This window comes from Geotrypetes seraphini, chromosome 16 (genome assembly GCF_902459505.1).
Source record: "Geotrypetes seraphini chromosome 16, aGeoSer1.1, whole genome shotgun sequence".
NCBI classification, from domain to species: Eukaryota; Metazoa; Chordata; class Amphibia; order Gymnophiona; family Dermophiidae; genus Geotrypetes; species Geotrypetes seraphini.
In genome coordinates this window covers 22,186,238-22,211,473 of record NC_047099.1, presented here as the reverse complement: position 1 = coordinate 22,211,473, position 25,236 = coordinate 22,186,238, and the positions used below count along the sequence as shown (strand labels likewise).

Sequence of the window (25,236 nt, the reverse complement as noted above, 5' to 3'; positions counted from 1 at the left end):
AGGGAACGGGGCTAGGGCATTACAGGGTGGGGATGGGTGGGCCTGGGGGGTGGGTCTAGGAGATTGGAAAATCTGGCAACCCCATATATGCACAAATAAGATAGGGAAATGGTCAAGGTTAAGGTATAAAGTTATGTGTGCAACTAAGCTGCTGATCTGTAGAATCCTATATAATAAAACGCTAGCAACGCATGCGCACTCAGACCTGCGTGATCTGTAATCCCTGATCCGTAGGTCCGTGGCCAGAGTGTGTATGTGGCGGCTACACAAAGCGGGAGAAACAGACTCAGGATGGGAGAATGCGCCGCAGCAAAGTGCTGCAAAGGTACTGCAGGGGAAGAGACACATAGAAGACACATAGACACATATTGCTTCTACACAAACCTCCCTCCAGCGTTGGCAGTCGCAGCACGTTAAACAGGCTGCTTCGCGACTTTCTCCTGCAGTTGAGTCCCTCTGCCGCGTCACTAATGATGTCATCAATGACGCGGCAGATAGACTCAACTGCAGATGAAAGCCGCGAACCAGCCTGTTTAGCGTGCTGCGGCTGCCAACGCTGGAGGGAGGTTTGCTATTAAAGTCATCTCGCCGGGAGGGTCGCAAAGTCAGCGGGGGTTGGGCTGGGAGGGGAGAGAACCGTCTGCCTCGGGTGCTTCAGGTAGCAGCAGCGTTTACAATTCGCTGCTGTTGCGGCTTCAGGCCTTCCTCTCTGGCGGGTCCTGCATACTTCATGAACACAGGACCCGCCAGAGAGGAATACCTGAAGCCAGCAACAGCAATGAATTGTGAATGCTGCTGTTGCCTGATGAAGTAGTTGAAGGAGGAAAGTGAGCACAGGGGAGAGTGGCTTGGAGGGAAGAACAGATGACACGGCATGGAGGGAAGGAGGAAGGTATGCCAGACCAAGGGAAAAGGAAAGAGGAGATGGAGAGAGGCCATATGGGACAGAGAGAGAGGGGGCGCACACTGGATGGAAAGAGAAGACAGGGCAGTGAATGGAAGGGGCAACATAGAGGGTGAACAGTATTCTAGCACCCGTTAATGTAACGGGCTTAATGACTAGTAGTATATAAAATATAAAGAATAGGTTGCAAAAAGTATAGTACCGTGTTGCAAAACACTAAAGTAATGAGTACATAACATACCTAATTTAGTAATATAGATAGAGGAAGTTAGAAACAGGAAACTAGAGCCGTGTTAGGCCAATAACCATCTTTGCTACCCTGAAGCATTCTGGATGTGTTTACAAGATCTGTGTGCGTATAGGCAAGGACATTCATTATCTCTGGATGTCCGTTGCCATGTGAATGTGGAGGAGAGCTGGTTTCTCGTCATGGGTGTGAACTGTGCTTTATAGCTCTTATGATAATCCTATCCAAAGAAAACATTACATTCATCACTGTACTGCAATAATATTGTCTAACTTGCAGGGATTCTCTGGCCTCTCTTTGGATTGCTTGAAATAATTTATCAAGAAGAAAGCACAGGGCATGCTCTCAGGTGCCTGACTTAGGAGGGACAGATAAAAGAGAGAAGAATGTCTACTTCATTCTGAATAATTTTCTCCCAGGGGTGGATGATTTTGGGAAAGTAATGACAGGATGTCATCTGCCATGCATCAACAATGGCCACTGGGATCCCTGAGAACATCCTTCTTAAGATGATGTCCAGCTGCAAGCTGATCCAGTCATTGACGTCCAAATATTTGTATCCCGTGTTTGCTGACTTGATGATAACAGTGGTCTGAGGGCTCCTGTACAAGAGATCTACCACCGCCTTACGGATTCTCTGCACCCTCTGGATGTACATGTCCACAGGCAAGTAGGTAAAATGGGCCCAGATGTTGAAGACAATCACCACTTGAGGTCCCCCACCTATCCCATTAATGTCATTTGCCATGTAGTGGAGGTCTGCCACTCTGATCTTGGTCATCCTCAATGGCTTTCCATGCCCCCTCCACTGAATTAGGTAGTTGTTTTCTGCGTCTGTGGCCAGTATAGGGCCCATCTCATGCGGCACATGTAAATCAATCGTCTTTAGAGCTATAAAAGAAAGTTACCCAGTGTTACCGTCAGTATTACAGTCTTAGATCATGATGACTTGTTAGTGTGAGTAGGCCGAGGCCTGAGCAATTGAGCAAGGTGGCCTAGGTGGTCACTTGAATGGTGGCCCTGATCAATATGAGATATTGTGTGCAGCCTAAAGTGCAGGAAAAGGGTGTGATCTGGCTACATGCAGAAAAAAACAATAACAAGAGAGACACTGACAATGAGACTCAAACAGCAAGGTCAGACACTAACTGGCTGAGGCTGGAACATGCTGAAACTGACAAAGAGGAATTTGACCTGCAGGGAGTAATTGATGTAAACCATGAACAGAGGATGTCCAGTAAAAGCACATTCGCTTAATTGTCACCCCCGTAGTTTCTTTGTAAATGTAAAAATAATGAAACTCAATAAATAGAAGTCGGATGAAATGTTCTAGGATAGAAGTGCTATATGCATAGGTTTACCAGACATCCGGATTTCCCCGGACAGCTTTTCAAAATCTGGCACTTTGTCCGGGTTTTGAAAAGCCTCCTCAAATCGTGTCGGGCAGGGAGCAGGGGGCGGGGCTAGGGCATTACAGGGCGGGGATGGGTGGGCCTGGGGGGTGGGTCTAGGAGATTGGAAAATCTGGCAACCCCATATAGGCACAAATAAGATAGGGAAATGGTCAAGGTTAAGGTATAAAGTTATGTGTGCAACTAAGCTGCTGATCTGTAGAATCCTATATAATAAAACGCTAGCAGCGCATGCGCACTCAGACCTGCGTGATCTGTAATCCCTGATCCGTAGGTCCGTGGCCAGAGTGTGTATGCGGCGGCTACACAAAGCGGGAGAAACAGACTCAGGATGGGAGGATGCGCCGCAGCAAAGTGCTGCAAAGGTACTGCAGGGGAAGAGACACATAGAAGACACATAGACACATATCGCTTCAACACAAACCTCCCTCCAGCGTTGGCAGTCGCAGCACGTTAAACAGGCTGCTTCGCGACTTTCTCCTGCAGTTGAGTCCCTCTGCCGCGTCACTAATGATGTCATCAATAATGCGACAGATAGACTCAACTGCAGAAGAAAGCCGCGAACCAGCCTGTTTAGCGTGCTGTGGCTGCCAACGCTGGAGGGAGGTTTGTTATTAAAGTCATCTCGCCGGGAGGGTCGCAAAGTCAGCGGGGGTTGGGCTGGGAGGGGAGAGAACCGTCTGCCTCGGGTGCTTCAGGTAGCAGCAGCGTTTACAATTCGCTGCTGTTGCGGCTTCAGGCCTTCCTCTCTGGCGGGTCCTGCCTACTTCATGAACACAAGATCCGCCAGAGAGGAATACCTGAAGCCAGCAACAGCAATGAATTGTGAATGCTGCTGTTGCCTGATGAAGTAGTTGAAGGAGGAAAGTGAGCACAGGGGAGAGTGGCTTGGAGGGAAGAACAGATGGCAGGGCATGGAGAGAAGGAGGAAGGTATGCCAGACCAAGGGAAAAGGAAAGAGGAGATGGAGAGAGGCCATATGGGACAGAGAGAGAGAGGGGGCGCACACTGGATGGAAAGAGAAGACAGGGCAGTGAATGGAAGGGGCAACATAGAGGGTGAACAGTATTCTAGCACCCGTTAATGTAACGGGCTTAATGACTAGTAGTATATAAAATATAAAGAATAGGTTGCAAAAAGTATAGTACCCTGTTGCAAAACACTAAAGTAATGAGTACATAACATACCTAATTTAGTAATATAGATAGAGGAAGTTAGAGACAGGAAACTAGAGCCGTGTTAGGCCAATAACCATCTTTGCTACCCTGAAGCATTCTGGATGTGTTTACAAGATCTGTGTGCGTATAGGCAAGGACATTCATTATCTCTGGATGTCCGTTGCCATGTGAATGTGGAGGAGAGCTGGTTTCTCATCATGGGTGTGAACTGTGCTTTATGGCTCTTATCATCTTTGGCCCGTCTTGCGGTCAACCGAGGACCTTGTACAAGATCATTATTCATTATTCCACTGCATGAAAAAAGCCCCTGCTAGGCTGAATTTGATTGGTCCTCTAGGGTCACCTGGCACACCCTAAGAATCCGTGTGCTATCCTGTGTTACGGCAGACAGAGTAGATAAAAGAATCCTGTGGAAGAGTGTAGGGTTAGAGAGAAACATTCTGCGCCTTGTAATCTAGCTACAAGCATAAGAACTTCCTCCCCTGTTATGACCTATTGAATTACTAACCTTATTTTATTGCCTTCTGTACTTGACTGCATTTCTTTGATAAAATAAACCACTTGAATTTGAGAACTGTAACAGGGTTGCTATTTACTCTGTGAAGGGCTTCTTGCAGCCAGCCTTTCACAATGGGTCAGAAGTCAGTTCTGTGATGTGTCCATGCAGGCTACGTATTTTAAGAAAAAGCTTTGGGATAACAGAAGCAGAAAGCATTGTTTCTGTCCAAGCTCAGAAGGAACATGTGGAGGTTTTGTGGCCACCTGGATTAGGCCTGACATCAAATATCTCAGTCAAATTCAGCCAGTGCCTTTGAAAACACTGACTGCCACTGGCTGAATATTGCGGGGGTATGGTATACTGCTTTGAAGTAATCTTTCTATCCTGAGGTCATATATGAGGGTGGTTTGAAAAGTTTAGTAAAATAAAAATAAGTTAAATATTAAAAAAAAGAAATCTATATTTCTCAATGGTTTTATTGAATATTATAGGAATTATAAACAGAAAGCAGTTCAAACATATAGATCATAATAAAAATCATGTATCAAATATTCGTATCTACAATCATTTGAATAAAACTAGATTAATGAGAAGGATCCAGAGTATCTGGAACTGCTTAGAAAAGGAATAGAAGAAGACAGAGAAGCAGGAGGGATAAGAGAAAGAGAGAGAAATATAAAGGAAGAGAAAGAGAATGAGAAATAGAGAGAGATATAGAGAGAGAAAGAGAGAGGCAGAAGTGTCTATAGAGCAGAACGAACATATGAATCTAGGAATGTCCAAGGTGATTTGTTTCGTGTCAAATTTGTGGAAGATCGAGAAAACAATTTCTTTTCATATGCATAAGATTCAAATTTATGGTACATACTTAAGGAGTTCCACCAAAAAGTGTAGTCTAGCAATGAGGATGATTTCCAGTTTTTCAGAATATGCATTAGAGCTGTCACGAACATGGTGTCAATGAGTTTAGGCGGGCAATTTGATTGTGCAAAACATGGGTGTTGAGAACGAAGAATTATAATATCCATGGAGATCACTTCTGAACATTTAGTGATAGATTTTATGGTATCCCAAATACGAAGCCAAAAGGAATGAACCATATTGCAGTGGAAAAGCATGTGATCGAGAGTTCCGGGTGCTTTCAGACAGTTCCAACAGGTAGAATCTTGTTGTAGATTCGCTTTCCACTTACGATATGGAGTCCATATTGCATTCCACATAACAAAGTACATTGATTGTGAAACTCTGGATGATAAAAGAGGACGATTTGTGGAAGACCAGAAGAGTTCCCAATCTATTTCAGAAAGCGTGGTTTTCAAAATAGAGTCCCAATGGTTCATAGATTGAGTTGAAAAAGTGAAGAAGTGATCTCTTAGTATACCATAAAAAAGAGATATTGCCTTACCCTTCAGTAAAGCCAGAGTAGACCAATGACGAACAGTATGAATAGAGGTCATAAAATCAGGGCGTGTATGTATATTATCTAATATTCCAGTAAGCATAAGCCATTGTGATCGTACAGAGGATGGGAGTGAGTATGTGGAACGGAAAATATCAAAGGGGACAAAAGAATTAGAGGAGATCAATTGATGAACAAACCACACACCCGCCCGCTGCCACCTTTTCCATGAGAGGGATCTTCCATTGATCTGAATTTTAGAGTTATTCCAAAGGGACATGAGTGGGCCTTCATCAGCGTGAATTTCAGCCGCTGCATCTAATAGGCGTAAAGCATGTTGCGTTGCACATAATAAAGAATACCTTCTCAAGTGTCTAGGTATTGACACTGTAAGAAAGCACGAGACGTGTAGTGGTGTACATAAAAAGCGTTCCATTTCGAACCATGCTGGTTGATCTTGAGGGTTCGAGTCAACTATCCATTGAGCTCCATATTTGGCTAATGATGCAATGTAATAGTAGTAAAAATCTGGTAGATTTAGGCCGCCATTAATCTTAGAGGCCTTCAGCTTGGCGAGAGCAATACGAGGTATTTTCTTGTTCCAAATAAATTCAGAAATTTTCATATTAAGCCAATGAAAGAATTTTTTCCGGCATAAAAGGGGAAGCATAGAAAGAATGTAATTAATTTGTGGAGCCAGAGTCATTTTAATGGAGGCTATTCTACCCCACCAGGACAGATAAAGCGGAGACCAACGCGTTGTAGTATTTAAAATTAAATTTTTGATTTTGGCTATGTTAAGATCCTGAGCATGATCTGGATCTTTATGAATTAGGATTCCCAAATATTTCACAGCTCCTTGTGACCATGGAAAAGAGAAGTGAGCTAGATCTGAGAAGGAAATATGGTCATTGAGAGGAAAGATCTCCGACTTCTCCCAGTTGACAGAGTATCCCGAGAGACGAGAATATTGGGAAACTATGTGAATGAGATGGGGTAGAGAGAAAAGGGGATCTCTGAGAAAGAGGAGAACGTCATCGGCATAAGCTGCCAATTTAATGTCTCGATTGGATGAGGGAATACCTTTTATTAGGGAACACTGTCGGATAGCAGATAATAAAGGTTCCAATGCTAGATCAAATAATAATGGTGAAAGGGGACAGCCTTGACGGGTACCTCTGTAAAGGGAAAATCTATTAGAGAGAGAGTTATTAATCAGGATACGGGCCGTGGGTTGACGATATAATGTTTCTATCCAATTTGTGAAAAAGGAACCAAAGTTGTACCATTTCAGTACTCGGAATAAGAAAGGCCACTCCACTCGGTCAAAGGCCTTTTCAGCATCGATGGCCAGGCCAATCACAGGCTCCGACATTGTTTTAGCGTGAGCATTTATATGATGAAATAAACGTATATTATCTCCTATATATCTTTGTTTGATGAATCCTGTTTGATCTTTATGTACGAGGGTTGGGATCACTGTGTTAAGTCTTAGTGATAGAATTTTCGCCATGATTTTGTAATCCAAATTGAGGAGAGAGATAGGACGAAAATTTTTAACCATAGTAGCATCCCTATCTGGCTTGGGAATAACTACAATGGTGGCCTCAGTGAAGTTAAATTGTTTGTCCGGAGTGGAGTGGAGGAAATCATAATATGTTAGAAGTTGAGGTGCCAAGAGAGCTCGGAAACTTTTAAAAAACTCACCAGTAAAACCATCTGGTCCAGGGGCTTTCCCAGCGGGTAAGGAAGATATAGCAGTCTCAATCTCATTTGTAGTTATAGGAGCATCTAGTTTTGTTTTAATAGATTCCGATATAGTCGGATGATTTAAAGAAGCAAGAAAAGAATCTATGTCCGAATCAGGGGCCGAAGACTCAGAATGATATAGGGCAGTATAAAATTTTTCAAATTGGGAGGAAATCAACGGTCTGGTTCTTACTAATTGTCCTGATGGGTCTTGAATAGCTGAAATGTGTAAACATGTATATTTCTCAACATAGCCTCCTTTGCGCAGCGGCCACAAAGAAGGCAAACAGAATGTTGGGCATTATCAAAAAAGGTATCACTACCAGAATGAAGGAAGTTATCCTGCCACTGTATCGGGCGATGGTGCGCCCGCATCTGGAGTACTGCGTCCAATACTGGTTGCCGTACCTTAAGAAGGATATAGCGATGCTCAAGAGGGTCCAGAAAAGAGCAACAAGGATAATAAAAGGCATGGAAAACCTTTCATATGCTGAAAGGCTAGAGAAGCTAGGGCTCTTTTCCCTAGAAAAGCAGAGACTTAGAGGGGACATGACAGAGACTTATAAGATCATGAAAGGCATAGAGAAGGTGGAGAGGGACAGATTCTTCAGACTAGCGGGGAAAACAAAAACAAAAGGGCACTCAGAAAAATTGAAAGGAGACGGATTCAGAACAAATGCTAGGAAGTTCTTCTTCACGCAGAGGGTGGTCGACACCTGGAATGTGGTTCCAGAGGAGGTGGTAGGATAGAGTACGATATTGGGCTTCAAAAGGGGATTGGATGATTTCCTGAAGGAGAAGGGGATTGAAGGGTATAAATAGAGGGTTACTATACAGAATAATAAATGATTAGGGAATGAAAGGTTTAGGTAAAAGATCACTTATAGGTCATGCTGCCGCGGGAGCGAACTGCTGGGCATGATGGACCCCTGGCCTGACCCGGCAGAGGCAATGCTTATGTTCTTTGTGGCCTGTGAGAGTCCAGGTTTTCTATCCCATCTGAAAAATAGGTTTTGTCAAATTTTAAAAAATATTTCTTTAACTTTTCAAACCGCCCTCTTATCATTGGGGAAACACTTCATACATCTCCTTCTTCTGTATCTCTTTTCTCCTTCACTGTCTCTCATTTTTTTGGGATTAGAAGTTTCCAAGTTTAATAAATCTTTGGAGATGGGAGAGCTTCCTTAGGATTGGAGAAAGTGGAGACAGGGAAGAAGTGGGAAACTACAGACCAGTAAGTTTTCCAGTGGTTGGAAAAGTAATGGAAGCACTGCTGAAAGAAAGGATAGTGGATTTCATGGAATCTAATGGGTTACAAGATCAGAGGCAACATGGATTTTTACCAAAGGAAAATCCTGCCAAACAAATCTGATTGATTTTTTGTATTGAGTGGCTAGAGAACTGGATCAATGAATGTGTGGCGGATTGGTTGGAGCTACAGCCTCAGCACCCTGGGGTCATTGGTTCAAACCCCACACTGCTCCTTGTGACCCTGGGAAGTCACTCAGTTCTCCATAGCCCAGATACATTAGACAGATTGTGAGCCCACCGGGACAGATAGGAAAAATACTTGAGTACCTGATTGTAAAACCACTTAGAAAAGCTTGATAGGCGGTATATAAAAACTTAATAAACTTGAAACTCATTTGATATAGTCTATTTGGATTTCAGCAAAGTCTGATACAGTTTCTCATTGAAGGCTCATAAATAAACTGGTTAGGCTTCAGAATGGTAAATGGGACTAGAAATTGGTTGACCGATGGACTTCACAGAGTGGTCGTTAATGGAATTCACTGGAAGGGAAAAAGAAGAGCAATGAAGTGCCTCAAGGAATGGAGCTGAATCTATTCAATATATTTGTGGGCAACATTGCTTTAAGGTTAGAAGGTAAAGTTTGCCTTTTTGAGGATGACGTCCAGATTTGTAACAGAATGGATACCCCTGAGGGAGTGGACAACATGCAAAGTGATCTGCAAAAATTGTGTTTTGCAGTTGAATTGTAATGTGAAGTGCAGAATGATGTACGTGGGGAGGAGAAATCCCAGGGAGCCAATCCTTAGGAGGTGAGAGATTGATATGCACAGACAGAGAGAGAGACCTTGGGGTGATAGTGTCGGAGGAGTATTCCCCCAATATTTGGGCCAGCTTCGGTCAACACTTTCTTAAAACACTGATCATTGCTGGCTACATTATCCCCTGATATTCAGCGTCAGACTATGTCCAGACACTGACATTGAATACTGTGGGATTTTTGGGACAGGCTGGCCTTCCAGACCTTATGCAGTCCCGGATGATATTGAGCCAGGACCGCATAAGAGTTATACGGCCCCGGCTGAATATTGGGCCACGCCTGCATAAAAAAGCAAACCCTGCTCCCAACCCCCTTTCCTGACTTCCCTGACCATTTCTTCCTCCCCCAGCCTGTGACAACCCCGCTGGAAGGCCTCCCCCATGTGTAGGTAGGCTCCCCCATGTGTAGGTAGGCCCCCCTTCCAGGCTTACAACCCTCCTCAATCCCCACAATATGTAGGTAGGCCCCCCTGGGCCTTTCTTTGTCCCTGGTGGTCTAGCAGGGGTTGATGGGAGCAGAAACGCTTCTGCCCCTTGCAGCAGTTCATCAAAATGGCTGCCGTGACCTCTTGCAGCAGCTCGCGATATAACAGGAAAGTACAAGGGGCAGGAGTGAGGGGGCTATGCCTCCACCGACCCCCGCTGGACCATCAGGGACAAAGGTAGGCCCAAGGGACCTACCTATACATTGGGGGGATTAGGGGGATTTGTGAGCTAGGAGAGGGTAAGGGGGCATAGTTGAGGGGTTGGGGGTGGTTGGGGTTGGGTTGTTATGCTTTTGAGGTATCCTAAATCAGGCTGCTTAGCTATGTGGATGACAGCACTGAATATTGCCGACATTCACATAACCTGGGGGTTCCACCTCTATGTTGCACACTTTTTAGTTGGGCTTTCTGAGGGGATAATCAGCAGTAGAGGCCATAAAACGATTTGGAAGCAGTTCAGAGGAAAGTGACACAAATGGTATGTAGTTTATGCCAAAAGTCGTATGAGAAAAGACCTGACTAGAGCAGGGGTTAGCAACCTTTTTAAAGCAAAGAGCCATATAGAGAATGACACGGTGACAAAATTCATCACCGTTCCTGTCCCCGCGGATAACCGCAGGAAATAAACCCATGTCATTTTCTAGTGTCTATTTCATCCTCTGTCCTTCTACACCAGCATTATTCAAAGCAAAGCTTGCGGGTCAGTGGTTGTGGCCATTCATACTCTGATTCTTATGTTAGCCAAGGATAATGAAGCCATTGTGACATCACTGATGTGATTGGTTCTTAGGCACTGGTGGAATGAGGCATTATGACATCACAATATCTGCTCTGGATACCAGAGACTGTCATTCTGTAGTGTCTATCTCAACCTCAGTCCTTCTACACCAGCATTCTTCAAAGCAAAGCTTGCGGGTCGGTGGTTGTGGCCATTCATACTCTGATTCTTCCCTCTTTCCTTAAAGAATGACATGAAGATGGTTTCCCGCAGTTATCCGTGGGGACGGGAACAGTGATGAATTTTGTCACCGTGTCAAATTTGACCCAAGATTTACAAAGAGCTGCAATGGGTAGAGAAGGGGATTTGAGGTAGGGTTACCAGACGCCCGGATTTCCCCAGATATGTCCTGCTTTTGAGGACATGTCTGGGGGTCAGGACAGCTTTTCAAAACCTGACACTTTGTCCGGGTTTTGAATAGCTCCTCAAATCGCATCAGGCAGGAACTGGGGGAGGGACTAGGGTATTACAGGGCAGGGATGGGCGGGACTGAGGGCAGGTCTAGGGGTCTGGATTTTCTGATTGGAAAATCTGGCAACCCTAATTTGAGATGTGATTTTTTATGCGATATGGGTATATATGCATATTCTGAAATATCTTCAGCAGGGTGGGAAAAGCCTGAGACTTGGGCGGTCAGAAAAACTTTTCAGCTCTCCCCTTATCAGTCACTTGCTGAAAATTCCCCCTGTTTTTATATTTTACTAGTGTTTATGCCCGTTACATTAATGGGTGCTAGAATATATGCCTGTCTTGTCTTTCTTTATTTATGTCTCTCTCCCTGCTCCTGTCTCTTTCTTCCTTTCTTTCTGTCTCTCTCCCTCCTGTTATTTTTCTCTTTCTCTCCCTGGCACCCTTTGTCTGTCTGTCTTTCTTTCTGTCTGTCTCTTTGGTCTCCTGTCTGTCTTTATTTCTGTCTGTTTCTCTCCCTGGCCTCCTTTGTCTGTCTGTATTTCTTTCTGTCTCTCCCCCCCCCCCCCCACTTTCCTTTGCAGAAGCAGCAGCTGTATTTCCCTTCCCCTCCAGGTCCCTGTGAAGTAGTAGCAGCATTTTCCCCCACCCCCCCATTCCCTTCTATCCCCCCCCCCCACTTTCCTTTGCAGAAGTAGCAGCGGTATTTCACTTCCCCTCCAGGTCCCTGCTGAAGCAGTAGCAGCATTTTCCCCACCCCCCATTCCCTTCTCTTACCGTGAGCTGTCCTGCTCCGTTTGGCCCCTCCCTTCTCTTAATGCGATCTGGCCTGCTCCGTTCGGCCCCTCCCTGTTCCCTTCCCACGGGCTGGCCTGCTGTGGCTGAAGGTTTTTTTTCAAGTTTCAAAGTACCGGAGGCTCCTCTCACGATCCCCGTGGTGGCTGATCCTCCTGTAAAGAGCAGCCTGCGATGGTGTCCGGCTTTAGCGAACCTCGCAGGCCGCTCTCCAACTCGGTAGCACGTTCCCTCTGACGCGATCCCGTGCATCAGAGGAAACGTGCTACCGAGGTTGGAGAGTGGCCTGCGAGGTTCGCTAAAGCGGCCACCATCGCAGGCTGCTCTTTGCAGGAGGATCAACAGCAGCGGCGGCGGCGGCGGCGAGTTAGAGCGGGAGGTGTGTTCCCTGCTGAGGACGCGGGCAGGGAGAGAGCTTGCCTGGCTTTCATGGTGAGTGAGGGCAGGAGGAGGGGAGTAGCCAGAATGTTCCCTGCCGCCGGATTGGCGGCCACGGATCACACACCACAGCGGCAGGGAACACGAAATCCTAAGTGCGCATGTGCGCTTAGTCTTTTATTATATAGGATTTTCTAGTCAAACACCAGTGTTTAATGGCAGCAAACATTTACTTAACGTACCCTTTCTTATCCACTTTCAGAAAAAAAAAAAAATTTGTGAAATCCATAGTCCAAAAGCTTTAAACAAAACCATCTGGTATAGTAGAGAAAACTTCTCTTTAGATGTATTGTTTGTAGCTTAACTTTAGCTTAATGGCAGACAGTCCAAAAGAATCCGATTCAACGCAGCCAGCATTTAGAAACATAGAAACATGATGACAGATAAAGGCCAAATGGCCCATCTAGTCAGCCCATCCGCAATATCCACTATCTCCTCCTCTTCCTATTGGCTAAGGCTCTTAAACATTTGCATCTCCTCTTCCTATAGGCCAAGGCTCTTTACACCTGCATTGTGAGGTCATAGAACGTTATGGGTATAGAAACATTGTAACATGATGGCAGATAAAGGCCAAATGGCCCATCTAATCTGCCCATGTACAGTAACCATTATCTCTTTCTCTCTCCGAGAGATCCCACGTGCCTATCCCAGGCCTCTTGAATTCAGAGCAAATAAGAATCAGCTGCTCAAATAGTGCCGGTGACTGGGGAGGGTTGAAAAATTTCCTCCCTCTATCCTTCTAGCCCAACATCTGCTCCCTCTTCCTCCCTTCTCTGCCCTCCTAACTTGACATCATCCTCTCCCTTCTTTCTTACCTCCTGCCCTCTCCCATCCCTCACTCCCATTGTCCTGCATCTATTCATTATTCCCTTCTGCTCTGGGATGCAACATATCCCTCTTTCTCCCCTCTCTACCTGCTATCTCTTCCTTCCTCTCATACACCCCAATGTCCAACATGTCACAGTCTCCCTCTCTCTTCTTCCCTTGTTCCCTAGGTCCAAGATCTCTCTTCCTCTCTCCCCATGCATCTTCTCTCCCTCCTCCTCCTCCATGTCTATTTCTCCCTCTCTCCCCATGCACCATCTCTCCTTCCTCTCATCCATATATCCATTTCTCCCTCTGTCCCCATGCACCATCTCTCCTTCTCCTCCACCCTTATGTCCATTTCTCCCTCTCCCCCATGCACCATCTCTTCTTCTCCTCTACCCTTATGTCCATTTCTCCTTCTCCCCCGTGCACCATCTCTCCTTCCCCTCCACCCATATGCCCATTTCTCCCTCTTTCCCCATGCACCATCTCTCCTTCTCCTCCACCCTTATGTCCATTTCTCTCTCTCCCCCCATACACCATCTTTCCTTCCCCTCCATCCGTCCATATGTCCATTTCTCCCTCTCTCCCCCTGCACCATCTCTCCTTCCCATCCACCCTTAAGTCCATTTCTCCCTCTCCATCATGCACCATTTCTCCTTCCTCTCCACCTTTATGTCCAAGACTGCACCCAGGGCGGACTGCCCCCACCCCCTTTATTACGCCACTGATTAATATATCGACACCCAGTGGCTTAGCCAGGGTAGGAAGCATACTGGATGGAGGTGTCCCCTGTGCCTTCCTCTCTATCCCCATCATTCCTTCCATGCCAAACCTTCCGTGCCCTCTTCTCTACCCCCTTTTCCTTTTGTGCCCCAATGCCACTATCACACCCTCCTTCCCCACCCCTTGTACCTCTTTAAATCTTTGCCAGCGCATGTGCCCCCTACCCCACCTTATTACACCACTGCTGATACCCTTTCGCAGCAGAAACTGACCACATAAGTGTTATATTAACAAATAGATTTGGGCACTTAAAAGCATAACTGTGGCTGTTTAAATTGTCTGTTTCACGTTGTACAGCAGCTCACTGAAAATGTGCATAAAATGAAACGGAAAAGCTATATGCCCTCCTTACCAATGAGAATCTACCTGAGGATGATAAAACTGTATTTCAGAGAAAGTTCTGCCAGAAAGGATAGTCAAACCTGGGTGTATGTGTGTTTTTGCATTTAGCTCATCTTTCACCATAACCAGAGTTAATCCAGACGCAGTAATGGCTGAAGATATAAAAAGGATGGAGTCGGCTATTAAAATGGTTACTGGTCTTCGTCATAAGGCGTATGGGGTCAGACTTAAAGGTCTCAATCTTTATACTTTGGAGGAAAGGCGGGAGAGGGGAGATATGACAGAGACGTTTAAATACCTACGTGATGTAAATGCGCATGAATTGAGTTTCATTTGAAAGGAAGCTCCGGAATGAGAGGGCATAGGATGAAGGTAAGTGCTGATAGGCTCAGGAGTAATCTAAGGAAATACTTTTTTACAGAAAGGGTGGTAGATGCGTGGAACTGTGTCTGAATTCAAGAGGGCCTGGGATCGGCACGTGGGCTCTCTCGGAGAGAGAAAGAGATAATGGTTACTGCAGATGGGCAGCTCTATGACCTCACAATGCAGGTGCACAGAGCCTTAGCCTATAGGAAGAGGAGATGCAAATGTTAAGAGCCTTAGCCAATAGGGAGAGGGGAAATATGATAAGAGACTTTCAAATACCTACGTGATGTAAATGCGCATGAGTTGAGTTTCATTTGAAAGGAAGCTCTGGAATGAGATGGCATAGGATGAAGTTAAGAGGTGATAGGAGTAATCTAAGGAAATACTTTTTTACAGAAAGGGTTGTAGATGCGTGGAACTGTGTCTGAATTCAAGAGGGCCTGGGATCGGCACGTGGGCTCTCTCGGAGAGAGAAAGAGATAATGGTTACTGCAGATGGGCAGCTCTATGACCTCACAATGCAGGTGCACAGAGCCTTAGCCTATAGGAAGAGGAGATGCAAATGTTAAGAGCCTTAGCCAATAGGGAGAGGGGAAATATGATAAGAGACTTTCAAATACCTACATGATGTAAATGCGCATGAGTTGAGTTTCATTTGAAAGGAAGCTCTGGAATGAGATGGCATAGGATGAAGTTAAGAGGTGATAGGAGTAATCTAAGGAAATACTTTTTTACAGAAAGGGTGGTAGAATCGTGGAACAGTCTCCTGGAAGAGGTGGTGGAACATAAGAACATAAGAATTGCCGCTGCTGGGTCAGACCAGTGGTCCATCGCGCCCAGCAGTCCGCCCACGCGGCAGCCCCCAGGTCGAAGACTTGTGCCCTAACCGAGACCAGCCCTACCTGCGTTCGTTCCAGTTCAGCAGGAATTGTCCAACCTTGGCTTGAATCCCTTATAACAGACTCCGGGAGAGCATTCCAGTTCTCCACCACTCTCTGGGTGAAGCAGAACTTCCTTACGTTAACTTCAGAGAGTGCCCTCTCGTTCTCTCTACCTTGGAGAGGGTGAACAACCTATCTTTATCCACTTAGTCTATTCCCTTCATTATCTTGAATGTTTCGATCATGTCCCCTCTCAGTCTCCTCTTTTCAAGGGAGAACAGGCCCAGCTTCTCTAATCTCTCACTGTACTGGCAACTCCTCCAACCCCTTAACCATTTTAGTCACTCTTCTCTGGATCCCTTTCGAGTAGTACTGTGTCCTTCTTCATGTATGGCGACCAGTGCTGGACGCAGTATACCAGGTGAGGGCGTACTATAGCCCGGTACAGTGGTATGATAACCCTCTCCGATCTGTTCGTGATCCCCTTCTTAATCATTTCTAGCATTCTGTTCGCCCTTTTCGCTGCCGCTGCGCATTGTGCAGATGGCCTCATTGACTTATCGACCAGAGACTGTATGAATTTAAGAAAGCCTCGAAGAGAGAGGAGAGATAATGGTCACTGCTGATGGACAGACTGGATGGGCCATTTGGCCTTTATCTGCCATCATGTTTCTATCAAATAAATGCCTTTATAAAAATCTTGAAAGGATAGAAAAAACACAGCCTGATCTTTGTATGCCATTTTCTCTGTGCAGTAGATGAATGCATAAAAGATGTGGTGAATAACCAGTAAACTGAGCAGTGACTCACATAACATTTGGACACAGACATGACTTAAAGGATCCTATTTTTCCATACAGACATATATCAGGAGGCCTATATTATTCCTGAGAGAAATGAGATGGAATCACGGCCTTACAGGGAACAAATTTTTCAAGGTACGCCCACCACTGCCGCAGGGTTGAGTCTCCAAACATATACACCACTTTCCCACTCAGGCACTTGGTGACGTTGGACGGTGTGGGGAACGTTCTGCTGGAACAGACCCGAGATATCCAGGTGTTGTTATAATAGAATCCAGATGGATCTGGCATCGGCAGCCCTGGCGTGCAAAGAGGTAGCAGCGGCTCATCTGTGAATTGCAGAATTGAATAAGAAATGTTCAGGGGATCACTTTTCACACTGTTTTGCTACCTTATTTGTTGGGATTAATTTACCATTGCAGTCATGGTACGTATGAGGGATCGTCAAAAAGTTTCTGCATTTTTACTTTTTTAAACACTGAGGCGAGGGATGATCTAGCTAAGCATCCAAAATGGGGATGGGACAAGGGCTGCTGTTCCCCTTCATTTAACCCTTTCAACATTCTCCTATCCTCCCTCCCCCACGCCTGTACCTTCAATTTGCCCAAAAAGTTGTTGCCGGGCAGCGGTAGCGAGTCACAACTTTTAGGACAAATTGAAGGTAGATATGGTGGTGGGGGGAGAGATAGAGGGGAAAAATTCCTTTAGGGGGGAGAACGGTGAATGGGTTTGATGCTGGGAAGGGGAGCGGCAGAGACAGCAAGATGCCGCTCCCTCAACAGTACTGCCTGAGGCCGCCACCTCAGTTGGCCTCATTATAGGGCCTCCCCTGACCACCTCTTACTACTTCTCCCGCCCCAACCATTTTCCGTCAAAATATGAAAGTGCAGAAACTTTTTGAATAACACTCGTATAGAAGCGCCCCTCCCCCGCCCTTGTCTCCACCCTCCGCTTCTTCCCAGATCCCCCCCGCTGTGCGCCCCATGGTCCCTTCCCCCATACCTCTAGTTGTTCATCACCACGAGTAACAACTTCAGGATGCTCCTCACAACTCCCAGTGGCTCTCCCTCCGATGTTACTCCCTATGCGTGGCACCCGGAAGTGACGCCAGCGGGAGAGCTGATGTGGTCACGAGGAACATATTGAAGTTGTTGCTTGTGATGGTGAACTAGAGATACGGGGGAAGGGGGCATGCATGCGGCGAGGGGAGGAGTGGGAAGAGGTGGAGGGGCAGAGAGGAAGAGGGGGTGGCAGCACCCCCACCAACATGGTGCCCAGGGTGGATCACCCCCCTCGCTCCCCTCTTACTACACCTGTGTGTACACATAGTAAGTAGACGCTGTTGTAAATCATCTCATAGGATGCACATGCGAAACTCTATCAAAGTCAAATCATAATAATAATGAAAGAATAAAAACAATCTTTTATTTTTATATTACCGTGTGTCCCTGAAAATAAGACCTACCCCGAAAATAAGCCATAGCATGATTTTTGGGGTAGGTCCTAATATAAGCCCTTCCCAAAAAATAAACCCTAGTTGGATCAACCCCCGAAGCCCCTCCCTAATGTCCCCAACACTCCCCGATTTGCCGGCGGCAGCGCTTTCTTCCCCCTCCCCTAGTATCTTTCCTCCCCCCTCACTCATCCCTTGCGCAGCATCTTTCCATCCCTCCTTCCCATCCCGCCCAGCAGAACCCCGCCGAACTTCCCACCCTGTGGCCGACTTACTTCCATTCCAAACAGCAGTGGCGGCAGCAGTGAACAGGCTGCTTCACGGCCTTCCCCGCTGGGGTCTTCCCTGTGCTGCCGTGTCACTGATGACATCATCAGTGATGCGGCAGAGGGAAGGAGGATAGTCAGGTTTCTGCTACACGGGGAATGGGAGGGAGAGATGGAAAGATGCTGCACAGGGTTGGTGGGATCGTCAGGGTTCTGCTGCACAGGGGGGAATGGCTTTGTATCATCTGTTCCACAAAGATCTCAAGACTTTTTTATTTCAGAAATGTTATGACATCTGAAATTCAGTTTGTTTAAGGATGATCTGTAATTTGTTTATTTGTTAACCATTTAAAGCTCTATTTTAGAGGGAAGATGTGGCATACAAGAACAATGCTTGCATACAAGAACAAAGATTGCTGAAACAAGGCTGCCCTGTGAACTTCTAAAAGCTAAGTTACTCAGATTTTCATATTTCAGCATTTCATATTTCAGCTTTTCACTGGTTTTCAGCATTATATCTGCTTAATTTCTCTTCTCCTCCCTGTTTCTTACTAAAAAAAAAAATATAAAAAAAAGCACAAAAAAATCCTTCTCTTTCCTCTGTTAAATCTTATTTCCTCTTCCTGCAGTTTTGTTTAAAATACTGTGTTTTAGGTGGTATAGAGCCTATATTTCTGGTGCCTGTGGCTCAAGGTGACTAAAGTAGGGAAAATCCTGTTATAAATCCTGTGTTTTAGGGTAGCACTGATAGAACCTGCAGTTTTGTTTAAAAAACTGTGTTTTAGGTGGTATAGAGCCTATATTTCTGGTGCCTGTGGCTCAAGGTGACTAAAGTAGGGAAAATCCTGTTATAAATCCTGTGTTTTAGGGTAGCACTGATAGAACCTGCAGTTTTGTTTAAAAAACTGTGTTTTAGGTGGTATAGAGCCTATATTTCTGGTGCCTGTGGCTCAAGGTGACTAAAGTAGGGAAAATCCTGTTATAAATCCTGTGTTTTAGGGTAGCACTGATAGAACCTGCAGTTTTGTTTAAAAAACTGTGTTTTAGGTGGTATAGAGCCTATATTTCTGACTCACTAGTTTTTAAACATTGTGTCTGATTAGGTGGAGAAGGGAGGGGCTCTGTTTTACTTCTAAGGTTAATTGCATTATCTTTGGGACATTGCTGAAACAAGGCTGCCCTGTGAACTTCTAAAAGCTAAGTTACTCAGATTTTCATATTTCAGCATTTCATATTTCAGCTTTTCACTGGTTTTCAGCATTATATCTGCTTAATTTCTCTTCTCCTCCCTGTTTCTTACTAAAAAAAAAATATAAAAAAAGCACAAAAAAATCCTTCTCTTTCCTCTGTTAAATCTTATTTCTTCTTCCTGCAGTTTTGTTTAAAATACTGTGTTTTAGGTGGTATAGAGCCTATATTTCTGCCTTACTAGTAGTCTTACTTATAGTCCCACCAACCCCAGGGACCACTATTCATATATAGAGACCCATATAATCAGGACTTCACAACCAATCAAGATGACCTTTATTCTATGCAATCACTGTGGTGCTTTAATTCCAAGACATACTATTTGGAGGCTTAAGGCTTGCCCCATCTGTCTTCAACTTGCCAGTATTAAGGAGGAGCTCTGTAAACTTAAACAGGAATTGAATACAATTAAAGCAGCTTCCATCACTCCACAAAATCATACCAACTTACCACCTCTACCTCAAAGAATAAAACAGCCCAGGAATAAATGGGTCACAGTAGGCTCAGGAAGACTGCGACATGTAACACAGAAACATCCACCTTCACTAATATTACCTCTACAGAATTCCTTCGCTCCACTAGTGCACTGCGATACTCAGGAAAACAGAAGGGAGGTGGGACTGGAACCAATGAAAGAAACTCAAGAGAACAAGAGCACCCTAAGTACAAATAAAAAAGCCAAAAACAGAAAACTATTACTGTTGGGAGATTCCATCATCAGAGGCATTAACCTTGGAACACAGGGCGAGGAGTCCAAAATAGTGAAATGTCTTCCAGGATCCTCAGCTACCAGGAGTTCCAGGCAAATACTGACTATAATTAAGGAAGAAACTAAGGATTTTAACACTGATGTTGTTATCCATCTGGGAACAAATGACCTGGCCAACAACTCCACACTTGCAGCACAGAAAGCTTTTCGGGAGCTTGGTGAGGGCGTGAAACCTTTTGTAAAGACTTTAGCGTTTTCTGAAATACTGCCTGCATATGGAAAAGGAGAGCAAAGAATGAAAAACACAGAGGACTTTAATAGATGGCTCAGAGCCTGGTGTCATCAAGAAGGCTTCAGGTACATAGGAGGATGGGGAAATACATGGAAGGACAAGAAGCTATATTGCACTGATGGGCTACATATTACTACAGCAGGAAAAAGAAACCTTGCAGAGAAATTTAGACAATATTTTTCTAGGCATTTAAACTAGAAGGTGGGGGTGGTGTATGTAGAGACCACCCCCGGCAAAAGAAAAGATGTGATAGTAGTAAAGGCTGCAACAAAAGCAATATCAGCAACTCATTTCTTAGTATTGCAGCGGAAAGTGAAACGACACAAAAATCCATACGAAAAAGGAGATTATCGCTGAAAAATAGCTGGAAAGCGATGACCACAAATGCTCGCAGTCTAAGCAACAAAGTTCATGATCTGCAAGCCCTAATATTAGAGGCAGATCTAGATATTGTTGCTATCACAGAGACATGGTTCAGTGAATCACATGGATGGGATGCAAACATACCGGGATATAATCTTTTTAGGAAGGACAGAGATGGTCATAAAGGTGGAGGAGTAGCTCTCTATGTAAAGATCAATATCCAAGCGACCGAAATGCAAGGGACCTGGGGAGAGGAAGAAGCGATATGGATTGCTCTGAAAAGAGAAGATGGAACTTCTATCTACGTGGGTGTAGTCTACAGACCTCCGACTCAATCGCAGCAAATTGATAAGGATCTGATTGTGGATATCCAAAAGTTTGGAAGGAAAGAGGAGGTTCTGCTGTTGGGAGATTTCAACCTGCCGGATGCGGACTGGAATGTTCCGACTGCGGAATCGGAAAGAAGTAGGGAGATTGTGGATGCCTTTCAAGAGGCTCTGCTCAGACAAATGGTGACGGAACCCACAAGGGAAAAAGCGATATTGGATCTGGTCCTCACAAATGGAGAGAGTATATCTAATGTTCGAGTGGGTGCTCACCTGGGTAGTAGCGATCATCAAACGGTTTGGTTTGATATAACGGCTAAAGTGGAGAGCGGCCGCACGATACTTAAAGTCCTAGATTTCAAACGTACGGACTTTAATGCAATGGGAAAGTACCTGAAGAAAGAGCTGTTAGGATGGGAGGACATAAGAGAAGTGGAAAGACAGTGGTCTAAGCTGAAAGGAGCGATAAAAATGGCTACGGACCTTTATGTGAAGAAAATCAATAAAAACAAGAGAAAAAGGAAGCCGATATGGTTCTCCAACCTAGTGGCTGAGAAAATAAAGGCGAAAGAGTTGGCGTTCATGAAATATAAAAAAACCCAAGAAGAGGAGAGCAGAAAGGACTACAGGGTGAAACTGAAAGAAGCCAAGAGAGAGATACGTTTAGCGAAGGCACAGGCGGAAGAACAAATGGCTAAAAATGTAAAAAAGGGAGATAAAAATTTTTTCAGATATATTAGTGAAAGGAGGAAGATAAAAAATGGAATTGCTAGGCTAAAAGATGCTGGGAACAAATATGTGGAGAGTGATGAGGAGAAAGCAAATGTGCTAAACAAATACTTCTGTTCTGTGTTCACAGAAGAAAATCCTGGAGAAGGACCGAGATTGTCCGGCAAAGTTACACGAGAAAATGGAGTAGATTCTGCGCCGTTCACGGAGGAGGGTGTTTATGAGCAACTTGAAAAACTGAAGGTGGACAAAGCGATGGGACCAGACGGGATCCATCCCAGGATACTAAGGGAACTCAGAGAGGTTCTGGCGAGTCCTATTAAAGACTTGTTCAACAAATCTCTGGAGACGGGAGTGATTCCTGGGGATTGGAGGAGAGCGGATGTGGTCCCTATTCATAAAAGTGGTCACAGGGATGAAGCAGGAAACTACAGGCCGGTGAGCCTCACTTCAGTTGTTGGAAAAATAATGGAAGTGTTGCTGAAAGAAAGGATAGTGTATTTCCTTGAATCTAATGGGTTACAGGATCCGAGGCAACATGGCTTTACAAAAGGTAAATCGTGCCAAACGAACCTGATTGAATTTTTTGATTGGGTGACCAGAGAGCTGGATCAAGGACATATGCTAGATGTAATTTACTTGGATTTCAGCAAAGCCTTTGATACAGTTCCTCATAGGAGGCTGTTGAACAAACTTGAAGGGCTGAAGTTAGGACCCAAAGTGGTGAACTGGGTCAGAAACTGGCTATCGGACAGACGCCAGAGGGTGGTGGTTAATGGAAGTCGCTCGAAGGAAGGAAAGGTGACTAGTGGAGTCCCTCAGGGTTCGGTGCTGGGGCCAATCCTGTTCAATATGTATGTAAGTGACATTGCTGAAGGGCTAGAAGGAAAAGTGTGCCTTTTTGCAGATGATACCAAGATTTGTAACAGAGTAGACACCGAAGAGGGAGTGGAAAATATGAAAAAGGATCTGCAAAAGTTAGAGGAATGGTCTAATGCCTGGCAACTAAAATTCAATGCAAAGAAATGCAGAGTAATGCATTTGGGGATTAATAATAGGAAGGAACCGTATATGCTGGGAGGAGAGAAGCTGATATGCACGGACGGAGAGAGGGACCTTGGGGTGATAGTGTCCGAAGATCTAAAGGTGAAAAAACAGTGTGATAAGGCAGTGGCTGCTGCCAGAAGGATTCTGGGCTGTATAAAGAGAGGCGTAGTCAGTAGAAGGAAGAAGGTGTTGATGCCCCTGTACAGGTCATTGGTGAGGCCCCACTTGGAGTATTGTGTTCAGTTTTGGAGACCGTATCTGGCGAAAGACGTAAGAAGACTTGAGGCGGTCCAGAGGAGGGCGACGAAAATGATAGGAGGCTTGCGCCAGAAGACGTATGAGGAGAGACTGGAAGACCTGAATATGTATACCCTAGAGGAAAGGAGAGACAGGGGAGATATGATTCAGACGTTCAAATACTTAAAGGGTATTAACGTAGAACAAAATCTTTTCCAGAGAAAGGAAAATGGTAAAACCAGAGGACATAATTTGAGGTTGAGGGGTGGTAGATTCAGGGGCAATGTTAGGAAATTCTACTTTACGGAGAGGGTGGTGGATGCCTGGAATGCGCTCCCGAGAGAGGTGGTGGAGAGTAAAACTGTGACTGAGTTCAAAGAAGCGTGGGATGAACACAGAGGATTTAGAATCAGAAAATAATATTAAATATTGAACTAGGCCAGTAACTGGGCAGACTTGCACGGTCTGTGTCTGTGTATGGCCGTTTGGTGGAGGATGGGCTGGGGAGGGCTTCAATGGCTGGGAGGGTGTAGATGGGCTGGAGTGGGTCTTGACGGAGATTTTGGCAGTTGGAACTCAGGCACAGTACCGGGTAGAGCTTTGGATTCTCGCCCAGAAATAGCTAAGAAGGAAAAAAAAAAAAAAAATTTAAATTGAATCAGGTTGGGCAGACTGGATGGACCATTCGGGTCTTTATCTGCCGTCATCTACTATGTTACTATGTTACTATGCTTAGATTAGATCTAACGCAACACAATGAAATTGTTTTTGGGGTTCTGCTGCACGGGAGGGGAGGAGGAATAGAAAGATGCTGCACAAGGGGATGGGTGAGAGATGATCATTGTATACCAAAAAAAAAATAACACATCCCCCAAATAAGCACTAGTGCGTTTTTGGACCCCAAATTAATATAAGACAGTGTCTTATTTTGAAGGAAACACTTTCTGCATGTATTATTATTTAGCTTAATGATTTTATTATTGCAGATGAAATTTAATGTGGACAAATGCAAAGTGATCCACACTAGGATGAATAACCCAAATCTTACCAGATGCTAGGAATGACCTTGGGGATCAGCGCCAAGAAAAAGAACCTGGTTTCATTGTAGACAATACAATGAAATCTTCCACCCAATAATAATAATAATAACTTTATTCTTCTATACCACCACAATCTTGCGACTTCAAGGCGGTTTACAATCAAGAGAGCTGGACATTCAGCGAGTTACAATGTGCAGATAGTCAGAGGAAATACAGAGTGCAGAAACTTTAAGGAAGCAAAATTATAGATATACAAATTGCTGAGCGAGAGTATAAGGTATACAAATTGGAATAAATTTCCAAGTGGGCCTGTTAGGAGAAGGCCGTGCAATTAAAAAAAAAATACAGCGAAAATTACCATATGATAACAGTAACAGTTTATATATATCACAGAACCATGAAGTTCTATGCGGACTCAAGAGGGGAGAGAGGAAAAGGGTAGGAGATCAAGAGGACCGATGTTGAGGAGAGAGAGAAGAGCAGGCCAGTTGTTTAGGTATTTCAGGAACAGGTGTGTTTTTAGGCGCTTCCTAAATTCCTCGTAGGTAGTGGGTGAAAGAAGTTGATCTAGGTCTTTACCCCATAAGGCTGCTTGGAGTGAAAGAAGGTGATCATGGTGTTTTTTCAGTTTGCAACCTCTAATTGGAGGGGAAATGAAGTTTGAATGTGTGCTTCTCTTACATTTGTTGGTGGAAAAGGAGAAAAGGTCCGTTATGTATTTGGGGGCTAGTCCATATAGTACTTTGAAGCAGAGGCAGGCGAATTTAAACTTTACACGTGCTTCTGTTGGCAGCCAGTGCAACTGCCGGTAATAAGGTATCACGTGATCGAATTTCTTCAGCCCGAAGATAAGTCTGACCACAGCATTTTGCATTATTTGAAGACATCACATATTCTTTTGGGAGATTGCTAAATAGGCTATGTTGCAGTAGTCAAGTTGACTTAGTATGAGGGATTGCACTAGGATTCTGAATGCTGACGTATTGAAATAAGATTTAATGGATTTGAGTTTCCAGAGAGTGAAAAAACCCTTTCTGGTTACCCAATGTGTGGTGGCGGCCAAAAAAGCAAACAAGTTGCTAGAAATTATTATAAAGGGATGGTTAACAATTAAGAATGGTATACTGCCTCTGTATCACTCCATGGTGCAACCTTACCTGGAGTATTGCGTTCTGTTCT

At 44.8% G+C, this 25,236-nt stretch overlaps 1 protein-coding gene across 1 annotated transcript in view; it reads right to left on the bottom strand.

Moving 5' to 3' along the window:
• Positions 1-1,413: 1,413 nt before the first annotated feature.
• LOC117349910 (NXPE family member 3-like) overlaps positions 1,414-25,236 on the bottom strand; it is a 58,495-nt gene continuing 34,672 nt past the window's right edge. The window contains exons 4-5 of the mRNA XM_033923626.1: positions 16,464-16,676; positions 1,414-2,042 (exon numbers count right to left, since the gene is read on the bottom strand). Of these exons, the coding sequence (XP_033779517.1) occupies positions 1,510-2,042; positions 16,464-16,676 (746 nt within the window). The 3' untranslated portion in view covers positions 1,414-1,509. The remainder of the gene's footprint in view (positions 2,043-16,463; positions 16,677-25,236) is intronic.